At 34.9% G+C, this 11,456-nt stretch overlaps 2 protein-coding genes across 2 annotated transcripts; both read right to left on the reverse strand.

Moving 5' to 3' along the window:
• Window positions 1–2,063, reverse strand: LOC106305259. The gene is made up of 6 exons (XM_013741636.1): window positions 1,859–2,063; window positions 1,477–1,676; window positions 1,272–1,398; window positions 914–1,201; window positions 624–836; window positions 1–293 (listed from the first exon to the last, which is right to left on the reverse strand). Exons 2-6 carry the CDS (start codon window positions 1,674–1,676, stop codon window positions 51–53), a joined length of 1,071 nt encoding a protein of 356 aa, XP_013597090.1. The 5' UTR covers window positions 1,859–2,063; the 3' UTR covers window positions 1–50.
• A 952-nt stretch (window positions 2,064–3,015) lies between these two features.
• Window positions 3,016–5,754, reverse strand: LOC106303189. Its single transcript, XM_013739524.1, has 6 exons — window positions 5,421–5,754; window positions 4,761–5,306; window positions 3,992–4,529; window positions 3,808–3,907; window positions 3,652–3,717; window positions 3,016–3,546 (listed from the first exon to the last, which is right to left on the reverse strand). The coding sequence occupies exons 1-6, from the start codon at window positions 5,752–5,754 to the stop codon at window positions 3,016–3,018; spliced, it is 2,115 nt and encodes a 704-aa protein (XP_013594978.1).
• Between the last annotated feature and the right edge of the window lie 5,702 nt (window positions 5,755–11,456).

Raw genomic sequence — 11,456 nt, forward strand, 5'->3', positions numbered from 1 at the left:
GAACATAAACTTCATGGAAAGTGGGGAGCTTTTTGGTGGTGAATCCAGGTCTAGACATTCAGATTTGTGATAGACTGAACAAGTTTCTCCATGTTCTCAAGTCTTTTCTGAAACTGCAGATTTTCTTCGCGACTCTGTTTTAGCTCTGCTTCCACCTCTTGCAATCTTTGTGTTATTACTTCCACTTCTTCAGAAGCTTCTGGTGCATTCGATGATGCATCAAAGGATGGTACCAACTTACTGTGTAATGCTCCAAGTCCAAAGACACGTCCCTGTTTAGACATTCCAGCAGCCTGATACAAATGACAAAACATGAGAACAAAAACAAAAGCATTGCAAAAATTTAACTACAAAAATAAATAGTATATGCCACTAGACACGTCAAAAAATCAAGGTGTAGTTTGTAGAGAAACAAACAAGTCACAACAACATTAACTAGTTTGACACTTAAGAAACATATTAATACTACCCCATTTTACAATCATAAGTCCGTGATGTACTCGTTCTTGTTAGACACAAATAAGAGAAATGATCAATAACGTAACTAACTGTAAATATTCATGTATAGTAAAACATGACAAAACATTATTTAAAAATGATGGCAGTATAATTTAGAATATTACCTTGACATAAATCTCATTTTTCTCACATTGGTCAAGATTCTCAAGAGTTACATTCTCTATACCAGAAGATTCGAGCTGTCCCAAGCGTTCTTCTACATGCTTCTCATAGGTTTCGGCAACCAATCGAGCTCGCTCATCAACGTAAGTTCCATCGGGTCTTTGATGTGTTTTCTTCATCATAGCAATAAAAGAGAAGTCTTCGTTGTTTGCTTCCTACAAACAATTAAGAATAGATAGAAAATAAATAATACAAAATTATCAGAAACTAAGAATGGAAAAATAAACATTACCAGCACATCCTGAACTTTGGCATATGAACATGAACCCGCTCTATGTCGATGCGGACCTAAACCATTGCGATCAGACAAACGAGAAGCACGTGCACTCGCACTCGTTTTCTTAGCTTTTGGTGTTGCCCAATAAGCTTGCATAGTGGTCCAATAGTCAGACAAAATCCAGTCAGGTTTTACTCCTCCTTTCTTTGCAATACTTACCATTCCTTTGAGGCGATAGGCAGCAAGTTTCTTAAACTCCTTTTCAACTGAATAGTTGATCGAAGCATCCCAATTGAACTTTTTCTGAAAATATATTATAGCAAAGATGATTAGTTAAGTATAAAACCATTATAGCATTAGTTAGAAAACATACCTTAAACATCGAAAACCATGTTCGCTTATAATAAGGTGGCACTTTTTTCCAAGAGTACCATGGTCCTTTAAAACAACCTTGAATGATCTTTCTGATTGCAGTTGACACTTCGGTGTTGTGTTTAAACCTGTTCCATTGAGATAAAATTAGTAATAAATTATAAATCTGAGACAACTCAGTTGGTAATTGGAAAAAAAATCAGTACCATTTAGATCCATTCGTTCGAGAATGATGGAGCATGGGTAAAGATGTACGAACTACATACGAGTCTTCCATATGCACACTTGGTTGAGAATTTGCAACATGTGTAGGTGAGCGAGCAGGGGAAATGGGATCTTGTGAACCAACAGAACGGTAATTTAGTGAACTTCCGTACGAGCGCCCACCTATTGTTTGCGAAGCCATCTAGAAAACCAATCAATCAAATAAGGTATAATGTAATCATGAATATAAATGACTCATTATAAACAAATGAAAACCAGAAACTATCAATCTACGTTTACTCGTTAATTCTACTAGAATCCAAAAAGTCAAATAAAAATTAATTAAACCTAACTTCTCAAAATCTAGAATCAAGTAGAAATTACCTTCTTAACAGGAAGATGGCAAAGAGAGCAACAAATAAAAGAGAAAATCTAGAAAGATAATCTCTTCCTTAGAGTTTCTAGAGGCAGAGGTTATCAAATGCCTTAGGTAATGGTGTATTTTGGGGTTTTAATAGGTTCGTGAAATTTTTGGCAGCACTTAAGCGGTATAATAAAAAGTTTATGGCTCCACTTAACAAAATTTAAGGCGGTCTATTGAAAAAAATTAGAGATACCCACTAGCTAATTATAAGACGTGTGTTTATTTTAACAAAAATATCACTTATTTACAATGATAATTTTTTATAAAGAAAATATTTCAAATTGGGAAGTCATGTAGGACCGAAGAATATAACCGTCTTGATCTTTTGAAGGCACAAACGATAAATAAATTTGATGCCAAACAAAATAATCTGCGAGGGATAATTCAATCGTTCAACTTCAATAATAATACTTTTCTTAAGCTCTTTTGCTTATTGGGTCTCTACAGACACACATGTGCATCTACACTTATACGTGTACTTCTAAAGGCTTAAAAGAATAGATACAATAATTTTTCAAATAGATAATATGGCCAAGAAGTAATTAAATATAACTGCAGAAAAACACCACAAACAATATTAAATGATTCATATGAATTATTATTAACCTCGAATCCTCGTGACCGACTTCAAGCACACACACATGTAAACTCCAACTTCTCTCATTAGCAGCCATTAACTTAAATCACAGCTTCTTGGTATTTTCATTAAAACCACAAGAACTTATCTCCAGGGACCAATGATGAGACATCATCTCCAACTCTAAGCCACTTGAAGAACTTTAAATTCTCGATCTCTTTTAGAACACCTTGCTCCGACTATCTTTAGTCGTATGATTTCTTCTTTTCAGGTAAAACAAAATTGACCCAACTAAGTGCAGAAGCTGAATAAGTCATTATCCGATACTCTTAACTAAGTGCAAGATGGCTCAACGGCAACATATATAAGCATCACTCGTAATGAACATGGGGCTGATTTCCTTGAAGCACAAGTTAATTAATTGATTTCAAGAATTGAACGGAATGAAACGTTACCTAAAATTTCAAAGTTAAATAAAAGAAGTTTAAATCAAAATAAATGCAAACGTTAAATCAAAATAAAACACAAACGACGACCAGTTTACTCAGAGTCTTCGTCTGTCACTTCAATATCTGAATTCCCATCTTCATCATCTGAACCAGATTCATCGTTAACATTCACATCATCTAGGTCTTCTACTTGACCATGCAGATTTGTTAACGTCTCGACTTCCACGGAATCAACATTTATAATTGGAGAATCATTTTCAGACTGCATTGCAGTAAAATCTAAGTTTCCATCAACCAAAACTTTTCCTCTTGGTTGTATCACTATTGCTGCTTCCCATTGTTGTTCTCTTTTCCGAGTTACCCGCGGATATGGAACATAACACACTTGATCTGCTTGTGAAGCCAAAATAAAAGGATCATATTTTCCATAGCGCTTTGTAACATTAACATCGATGATGCCTGACTTGTTTCTCCTTATACCTCTTCCACTGGTTGAATCATACCAGTCACAAAAGAAAACCACAACTTTCAGCTCAACTGGTCCATGATAATGTAGTTCTATAATATCTCTTATTATTCCATAAAAATCAGGCTCGTCGCTCAATCCAGAAGATACTGTACCCTTCACACAAACTCCATAATTGGCAGTTTTTCTTTCTTTCCCATAATCATGTGTGTGAAATATGTAACCTCTTGAAAAATAAATTGGCCATGAAGTTACTTTTACCATTGGACCATGTGCGAGTGACTGCAACCAATTTGGGTACGATTTATCCGCACAATTGTCCTCCACCTATTTTCACCATCAAATACAAACATTTTTAGTATAAAATAAAATTTTAGCATGAATTAGTTATTGTAAAAAAAACTACTTATTTCTTACATGTTTTAGTAACCAGTTTGCAAAATCTTTTTCTTTAAGCTTGATAAGATTGTTATCACTTATATCCGGATGATCAGCAATCATTCTCTCATCAAACAACCTATATATGAATCTCTTTTAGAAACACCAAAGTTTTAAGAAATTGCTCTTGTTAAAATATAAAGTAAATTTAGATCTTACATACCTTTCAAATGGTCTTAACTGTTCGCAATTTAGCAACACATATGTATGTGCATGATGAAAGTCTTTTGTTTGAAGCCATATATCTTTCGCTTTACCGCTGCTTCTCCCGTGTTGGTAAAACATATCTGGAACATCACCAAGTTGGTGTGTATATTGATCATCACCTCCATCATAGTGTCGATCTTCTGTTCGACTCTTTGTTTTTATGTGCGACTCAAAGTAATGAGAACAAAATGTTGAAATTTCTTCATTCACATATTGTTCCACGATTGAGCCCTCTACCTTAGCCTTATTTTTGATCTTCTTCTTGAGGTGGTACATGTATCGCTCGAAAGGATACATCCATCTAAATTGCACAGGTCCTCCAAGTTGAGCTTCATGTGGCAGATGAATTGGCAAATGCTCCATAACATTAAAAAATGATGGAGGAAATATCTTCTCAAGATTGCAGAGGACCATAGAAATATTCCGATGCAACATCGCAACACCATCTTTATGTAAAGTTCTTGCAGAAATATCCCGAAAAAATGAACTCACGCCTGTAAAAAATAAATAATGATTGTATTCTAGAAGTTATAGCATAGGATTTAAAACATCAAAAGCAATAAAAACTTAAACGTGTAACGTAGTTCTAGTATAACATGGAGATCAAGCACATTAATACTCTCACATTAAAAGGAATCTGAATTCTACTTAGAAAACAAAGCTGCGTGTTCTTAATCACAAAACATTAGTTTAACTATAGAATAATAAATTAATAATATACTTACTAGATAAAGCTTCATGTACAGATTTATCCAACAACTCAGCAAATGCAATTGGAAGTAACCGTTGCATTAAAACATGGCAGTCATGACTTTTCATTCCGGTTAACTTTCCCCCAGATAGATCAACACAACCAGATATACTTGACGCATATCCATCTGAAAATTTAACATCTTCTTTCAGCCATTGAAGAAAAGTCTTTTTCTCATCAGCTTGTAATCTGAAAATTGGGACTGGAGCCTTTCCATCAGATGTTAAATGCAACTCTTTCCGGTTACAATACTCTTTCAAATCAAGTCGCGATTTGATATCATCTTTCGTCTTTCCTTGCACATTAAGTAACGTATTGATGATATTATCCCAAAAGTTTTTTTCGATGTGCATTACATCAAGGTTGTGAAGAAGTTTATGAGATTTCCAGTAAGGCAACTCCCAAAAAATGCTCTGCTTGTGCCAGTTGTGAGTATCACCATATCCTTGCAACCGTCTATGATTCCCTTCACAGTCAACTGTTTTGGGCAAACCGTTGACACTCTGCCACAGCTCTTCACCTGATAGCAAACGAGGTGGACAATCAGTCACATCCCTTCCTCTTATAAAATTTTTCTTGTTTCGCCGATAACTATGATCTAATGGAAGAAAACACCGATGACAATCAAACCAACTTGTTTTTCTACCATTCTTCAGCTGAAATGCATTTGTCTCATCCATACAGTAAGGACAAGCTAACCGACCATGAGTGGTCCATCCCGAAAGCATACCATAAGCAGGAAAATCGCTTATCGTCCACATTAATACAGCTTGCAATAAAAAGTTCTGCTTGGTAGAAATATCAAATGCTTGAACGCCGTTAGACCACAAATCTTTCAACTCATCTATCAGTGGCTGAAGAAAAATATCAAGACTTCTCTTAGGATGATTAGGACCAGGGACTAAAACTGTCAAGAACATATATTCTTGTTTCATACACATCTCTGGTGGCAGATTATACGGTGTCATTATAACATGCCATAATGAATAATTATGTCCTGACATACCAAATGGATTGAAACCATCTGTACATAACCCAAGATAAATATTTCTGGACTCTTTCGCAAAATCAGGGTATACCTCTTGAAAGTGTTTCCATGCTTCTCCGTCTGATGGGTGAGACATTTCTTTGTCCCTGGTCAAGTGCTCGGCATGCCATCTCATGTGTACTGCTGTACTTTTTGACTGATACAATCTTTTAAACCTATCAGATATCGGTAGATAAAACATTTGGCGATACGCAACTCTTTTTCTTCCAAGCCTTTTAGTTGGACGAAATCTATCTTTTTTGCAGAATCGACAAGTTTCTTCATTTTCAGCGTCTTTCCAAAAAAGCATGCAATTATCTTGACATACGTCAATCTTGTGGTATGGCAAACCCAGAGAACGCATAAGCTTCTTCGTTTCATAGTAAGAATCCAAAGAGATATTATCTTCTGGCAAATATTCTTTCAATATTTGTGAAACTGAGTCCATACAGCTTTGAGGCAGATTATAATCTGTCTTCAAATTCATCAACCGTGCTGCCAAAGAGAGTTGTGAAAAGCCTTTCTTACATCCATCATATATTGGATGCTTTGAAGCCTCCAAAAGATCATAAAATCTTTTTGCTTCGGGATTAGGTTCTTCTTCCATGTTCTGAACATCTGAAATCATCTCCATATAAGGATTTTCTTCTTCTGAATGATAATCATCTCTCAAAGTTTCTTCAGGCACGAAACTATTGTTGCCCAAAATATTGTAGTCTTCCCCATGAGAAATCCAAACCCAATAATTAAGCATAAACCCCCTGTTATATAGATGTCCAGAGACTGTTGTTTCTTTGCATAGTTTTCCATTCTCACATTTAATACATGGACAAAAAAAGCTTCCCAGTCTCCAAAAACAGTGGCTGATTCATCGCAAACTTCATAAAATTCTCTAAACCTTGACAAAATTCTTCAGAAACTTCATTAGACGTTTGATTGATTCGCTTATACATCCAACTTCTCGAAGAAAAAATATCGCCACTAGAACTCATTGTGTTATTTAGAATTCACAAAACCATTCGAGATGTGATGGAAAATTTTGCAGAGGTGTGGAAAACGATGAAAACAAAGAAGATTTGTTTGTGACCTAAATATTTAGTCTATATTATTGGATTTTTTTTAAATACTATTTAATCACAAAATTACAAATTAGTTGTATTTTATAAACTCACGTGTTTTTCATATTTATGTTTTGAAGTAAACATTTTTTTGTTACCATCAGGATAAATAGAATTCCTTATAGGTCATAAAATATTTAACGTTAAAGAAGCCCAAATTATTAGTTTAGTTTATCCTCACGATAGAAACTATGCAATAGATATAATGACTTTACTAATTTTATTATTTGATGATTATTTTAGAGAATCTCATGTTTACAGATATAAATAATGGCTTTTTGAAAGTGAGGGAAAATCTTTTGGAATGATCCAATAACTGTCCACTATACGATATTTGTGTGATTAAAAATCACGTGTTTGATAAAAGTAAAAAAAAAATACGTTTTTTAACTTTGTAACCAAAATAGTCAGAAAATGTGATGAAGCTGCTTCACTTTTATAACAGTTACTATCGTAATTTTAATCACAAAATATAGTATAAATTAGTGACAAATTCTGGTCGCAAAAATACTAGCAATTTGAACGACGAAATTTTTCGTCACTAATTTGTCATCAATTGTGACATTATTTTGTTACTTTTTATTATGTCACAATATTATGACAAAATAGTAACCATTTTGTAACATAATAATTTCGTCACAAATTTGTCAACAATTCGTCATAATATTGTGACCAACTATTTTGACACAAAAATTGGTCACAATAATCACATTTTCTTGTAGTATGTTTCCTTATATGAATGAATTTTATGTTTTTCTTTTATTAATATTTATGACAATTTCAGAAATGGATCAGAATACTAATGAAGCAAAATCCAAGAAACGGATTCGTGAAATATGCATACCAGATAGTGGAACAACGCACACTATTCTGAGACAAAAGAGATATTTCTCTGATATAAAACCGACAAAAATTGTCGTCAATACAATATCAGGTCCTGCAGACGTGATTGAAGGAACTGGTAAAGCAAACTTTACTTTACCGAATGGAACAAAATTTTCCATAAATAATGCTCTATATTCTCCAAGTTCTAAAAGGAATTTGTTGAGTTTTAAAGACATATATCTTCACGGATATGATACTCAGTCTGCAACTGAGGATGGAAAGAAATACATGTATGTAACTTCTGAGAAATGTGGCAGAAAACACATATTGGAAAAGTTTCCAGAGCTTCCTTCGGGGTTACATCATACTTATATCGATGAGATCGAATCAAATCTTGTAGTAAAACGGAACCCAGAAGAGTTCACATTATGGCATGATCGCCTTGGCCATCCAGGCACTACAATGATGCGTAAAATCATAGAAAGTTCACATGGTCATCCACTGAAAATCCAGGAGATTTCTCAAGGGAATAAAATGACATGTGTTGCATGTTCTCTAGGAAAATTGATCGTAAGGCCATCGCCAACCAAAATCGATAAAGAATCACCAAAGTTCCTTGAAAGAATTCAAGGCGATATATGTGGACCTATACACCCACCTTGTGGACCATTCCACTATTTTATGGTATTAATTGACGCATCCAGTAGATGGTCACACGTTTGTCTATTATCATCTCGAAATGTGGCATTTGCGAGATTTCTAACTCAAATAATCAAACTGCGAGCACAGTTTCCTGATTATACTATTAAAAGAGTTAGACTAGACAACGCTGGTGAATTCACATCCCAAGCATTCAATGACTATTGTATGGTAATGGGAATTGAAGTTGAACATTCGGTTGCTCATGTTCATACGCAAAATGGTTTGGCTGAATCTTTAATTAAGCGTCTGCAATTGATTGCAAGACCATTGATCATGAGATCAAAACTTCCAACCTCTGTATGGGGACATGCCATTTTGCATGCAGAAGCACTCATTCGGATCAGACCGAGTGCATACCATAAGTATTCCCCACTACAGTTAGCGTTTGGTCGAGAACCAAACATTTCCCACTTTAGAATCTTTGGTTGTGCGGTATATGTGCCTGTAGCACCACCACAACGAACAAAGATGGGACCACAAAGAAGGTTGGGAATATATGTTGGTTGTGATTCCCCATCAATTATAAGATACCTAGAACCACAGACTGGTGACGTCTTTACAGCACGTTTTGCTGATTGTCATTTTGACGAAAATGTATTCCCAGTTCTAGGGGGAGAAAACAAAAATATTGGAAGTGATATAAAATGGAGTGTACCATCATTGTTATATCTTGATCCTCCTACTAAAGAGTCAAAACTAGAAGTTCGACGAATTATGCATTTACAGAGTATAACTAACCAGCTACCTGATGCATTTGCAGATACCAAGACGGTAACTAAATCTCATATACCAGCTGCAAATGCTCCTGCTCGTATCAAAATGCCAAATGAACAAGAAAAGGAGGATGACACACGAGAACCAAAAACACGCCTGAAGCGTGGTAGACCTGCTGGTTCTAAGGATAAGAATCCTAGGAAACAAAAGAAAGCTGAAATATATGATGCACCCAAAATAGCAGAAAATATTTTGGAAGAAATAAATGATAAGGACTCTGATGAATCAGAGCATCATGAATCGAAAGATAATCATGAGATTTCTATTAATTACATCCATAATAAAAAGATATGGAAAAGGAATGAAAATGATGACATTGGTGATGTTTTCTCATATCTTATGTCAAATGAGGTAAATGAAGATACCGATGATCCAGAACCGAAATCCATATATGAATGTCAAAAGAAACAAAATTGGAATAAATGGAAAGAAGCAATACAAATCGAACTTGATTCGCTTAACAAACGAAAAGTGTTTGGATCTATTGTACTCACACCTGAAGATGTGAGACCAGTTGGGTACAGATGGATTTTCGTTCGAAAACGAAATGAGAAAAATGAGATTACAAGGTATAAAGCTCGCCTTGTAGCCCAAGGATTTTCTCAAAGACCTGGTATTGATTATGAGGAAACATATTCTCCTGTAATGGATGCGATCACATTTAGATTCCTGATGAGTCTAGCCGCTGATAAAAATCTTGAGATGCGTCTCATGGATGTTGTTACAGCTTATCTATACGGATCATTAGATACTGATATCTACATGAAAATCCCTGATGGATTTAAAATGCCAGAAGCATTAAGTTCCAAACCTAAAGAGTTATGTGCAATAAAATTGCAAAGATCATTATATGGGTTAAAACAATCTGGACGTATGTGGTACAATCGTCTCAGTGAACATTTAACAAAAGAAGGATATGTGAATGATCCTATATGCCCATGTGTTTTCATCAAGAAAACAACATCCGGATTTGTGATAATCGCGGTATATGTTGATGATCTTAACATTATCGGAACTCAAAAGAAAATACAAAAGGCATCAGACTATCTCAAAGGAGAATTTGAGATGAAAGATCTAGGACAAACACAGTACTGTCTTGGCCTACAAATAGAACATTCACAAAATGGTATATTTGTGCATCAATCCACATACACTAAAAGAGTGTTGAAACGATTTAACATGGATAAATCAACTCCTCTTAGCACCCCAATGGTCGTTAGATCACTTAACATTGAAAGTGATCCATTTCGACCACCTGAGGAAAAAGAAGAGATACTTGGTCCGGAAGTACCATATCTAAGTGCAATTGGAGCGTTGATGTACCTTGCAAATTGTACACGGCCTGATATATCATTCACTGTTAATCTTCTAGCAAGATTTAGCTCATCTCCAACACGAAGACATTGGAATGGAATTAAACATGTCTTTCGTTACCTACAAGGGACTATTGATTTAGGCTTATTTTACCCTAAAGATTCAAATGGTCAAATGGTTGGTTTTGCAGATGCAGGATATCTTTCAGATCCACACAAAGCCCGATTTATTTAATTTTTCAATAGATAAAAACCATGTAATATAGTGGTTGACTTCATCGTTACTGTATGAGTGGACTGTATCACTAATTCACCATCCGTATTGAAGTTTGGTAAACACGTAAAGTACGTGTGCGAGTTATTAATAAAATAAATAAAATAAAATAATACGTAAGTAATAATTACTTAATTTAATAGAAGATTCAGAAGTTAAAATTTTTTACCATGACATTGTGTTTATCCTGTAACATTCCGGTTTGGTGCTATTTAAAAATGTTTAAAAATTAATTTAATTATCTATGTAACCAAAATACATGTACTTTGTCAGTTATACATAAAAAAGCTCCAGAATTAAATGTACTTAAACCGAAATAGTGAAAAAATGAATGATTTACGGTAGCCCTGGGCATTTCGGATATCGGTTCGGTTCGGTTCGGGTATTTCGGGTTTTGGGTAGTTCGGATAGGGGCTAGAGGATCTATTTAGTACTTGACATATTTTCGGTTCGGTTCGGTTCGGATAGTTTCGGGTTCGGTTCGGTTCGGATAGTAAATGTAGGAACCGAAAAATATCCGGAAAAAGTTCGGTTCTCATTTGGATCCGGTTCGGGTTCGGATAGTTCGGGTAGTTCGGATAATTTGGATAAAATATCGGTTATTTAGGGTAAAATATCAAATAATTAGGATGATTTA

This window comes from Brassica oleracea, chromosome C7, assembly GCF_000695525.1.
Source record: "Brassica oleracea var. oleracea cultivar TO1000 chromosome C7, BOL, whole genome shotgun sequence".
NCBI classification, from domain to species: Eukaryota; Viridiplantae; Streptophyta; class Magnoliopsida; order Brassicales; family Brassicaceae; genus Brassica; species Brassica oleracea.

Coding starts and splice junctions, on each gene's coding strand:
- LOC106305259 (XM_013741636.1), bottom strand. CDS start 1,676: ATGGCTTCGCAAACAATAGGTGGGCGCTCGTACGGAAGTTCACTAAAT. Junction 837..913: donor CCAAAGTTCAGGATGTGCTG/GTAATGTTTATT, acceptor AATTGTTTGTAG/GAAGCAAACAACGAAGACTT. Junction 294..623: donor AAAATGAGATTTATGTCAAG/GTAATATTCTAA, acceptor CATTTGTATCAG/GCTGCTGGAATGTCTAAACA.
- LOC106303189 (XM_013739524.1), bottom strand. CDS start 5,754: ATGACACCGTATAATCTGCCACCAGAGATGTGTATGAAACAAGAATAT. Junction 5,307..5,420: donor GAAGAATGGTAGAAAAACAA/GTTGGTTTGATT, acceptor GTTTGCTATCAG/GTGAAGAGCTGTGGCAGAGT. Junction 3,547..3,651: donor CACTCGCACATGGTCCAATG/GTAAAAGTAACT, acceptor GTTTGTGTGAAG/GGTACAGTATCTTCTGGATT.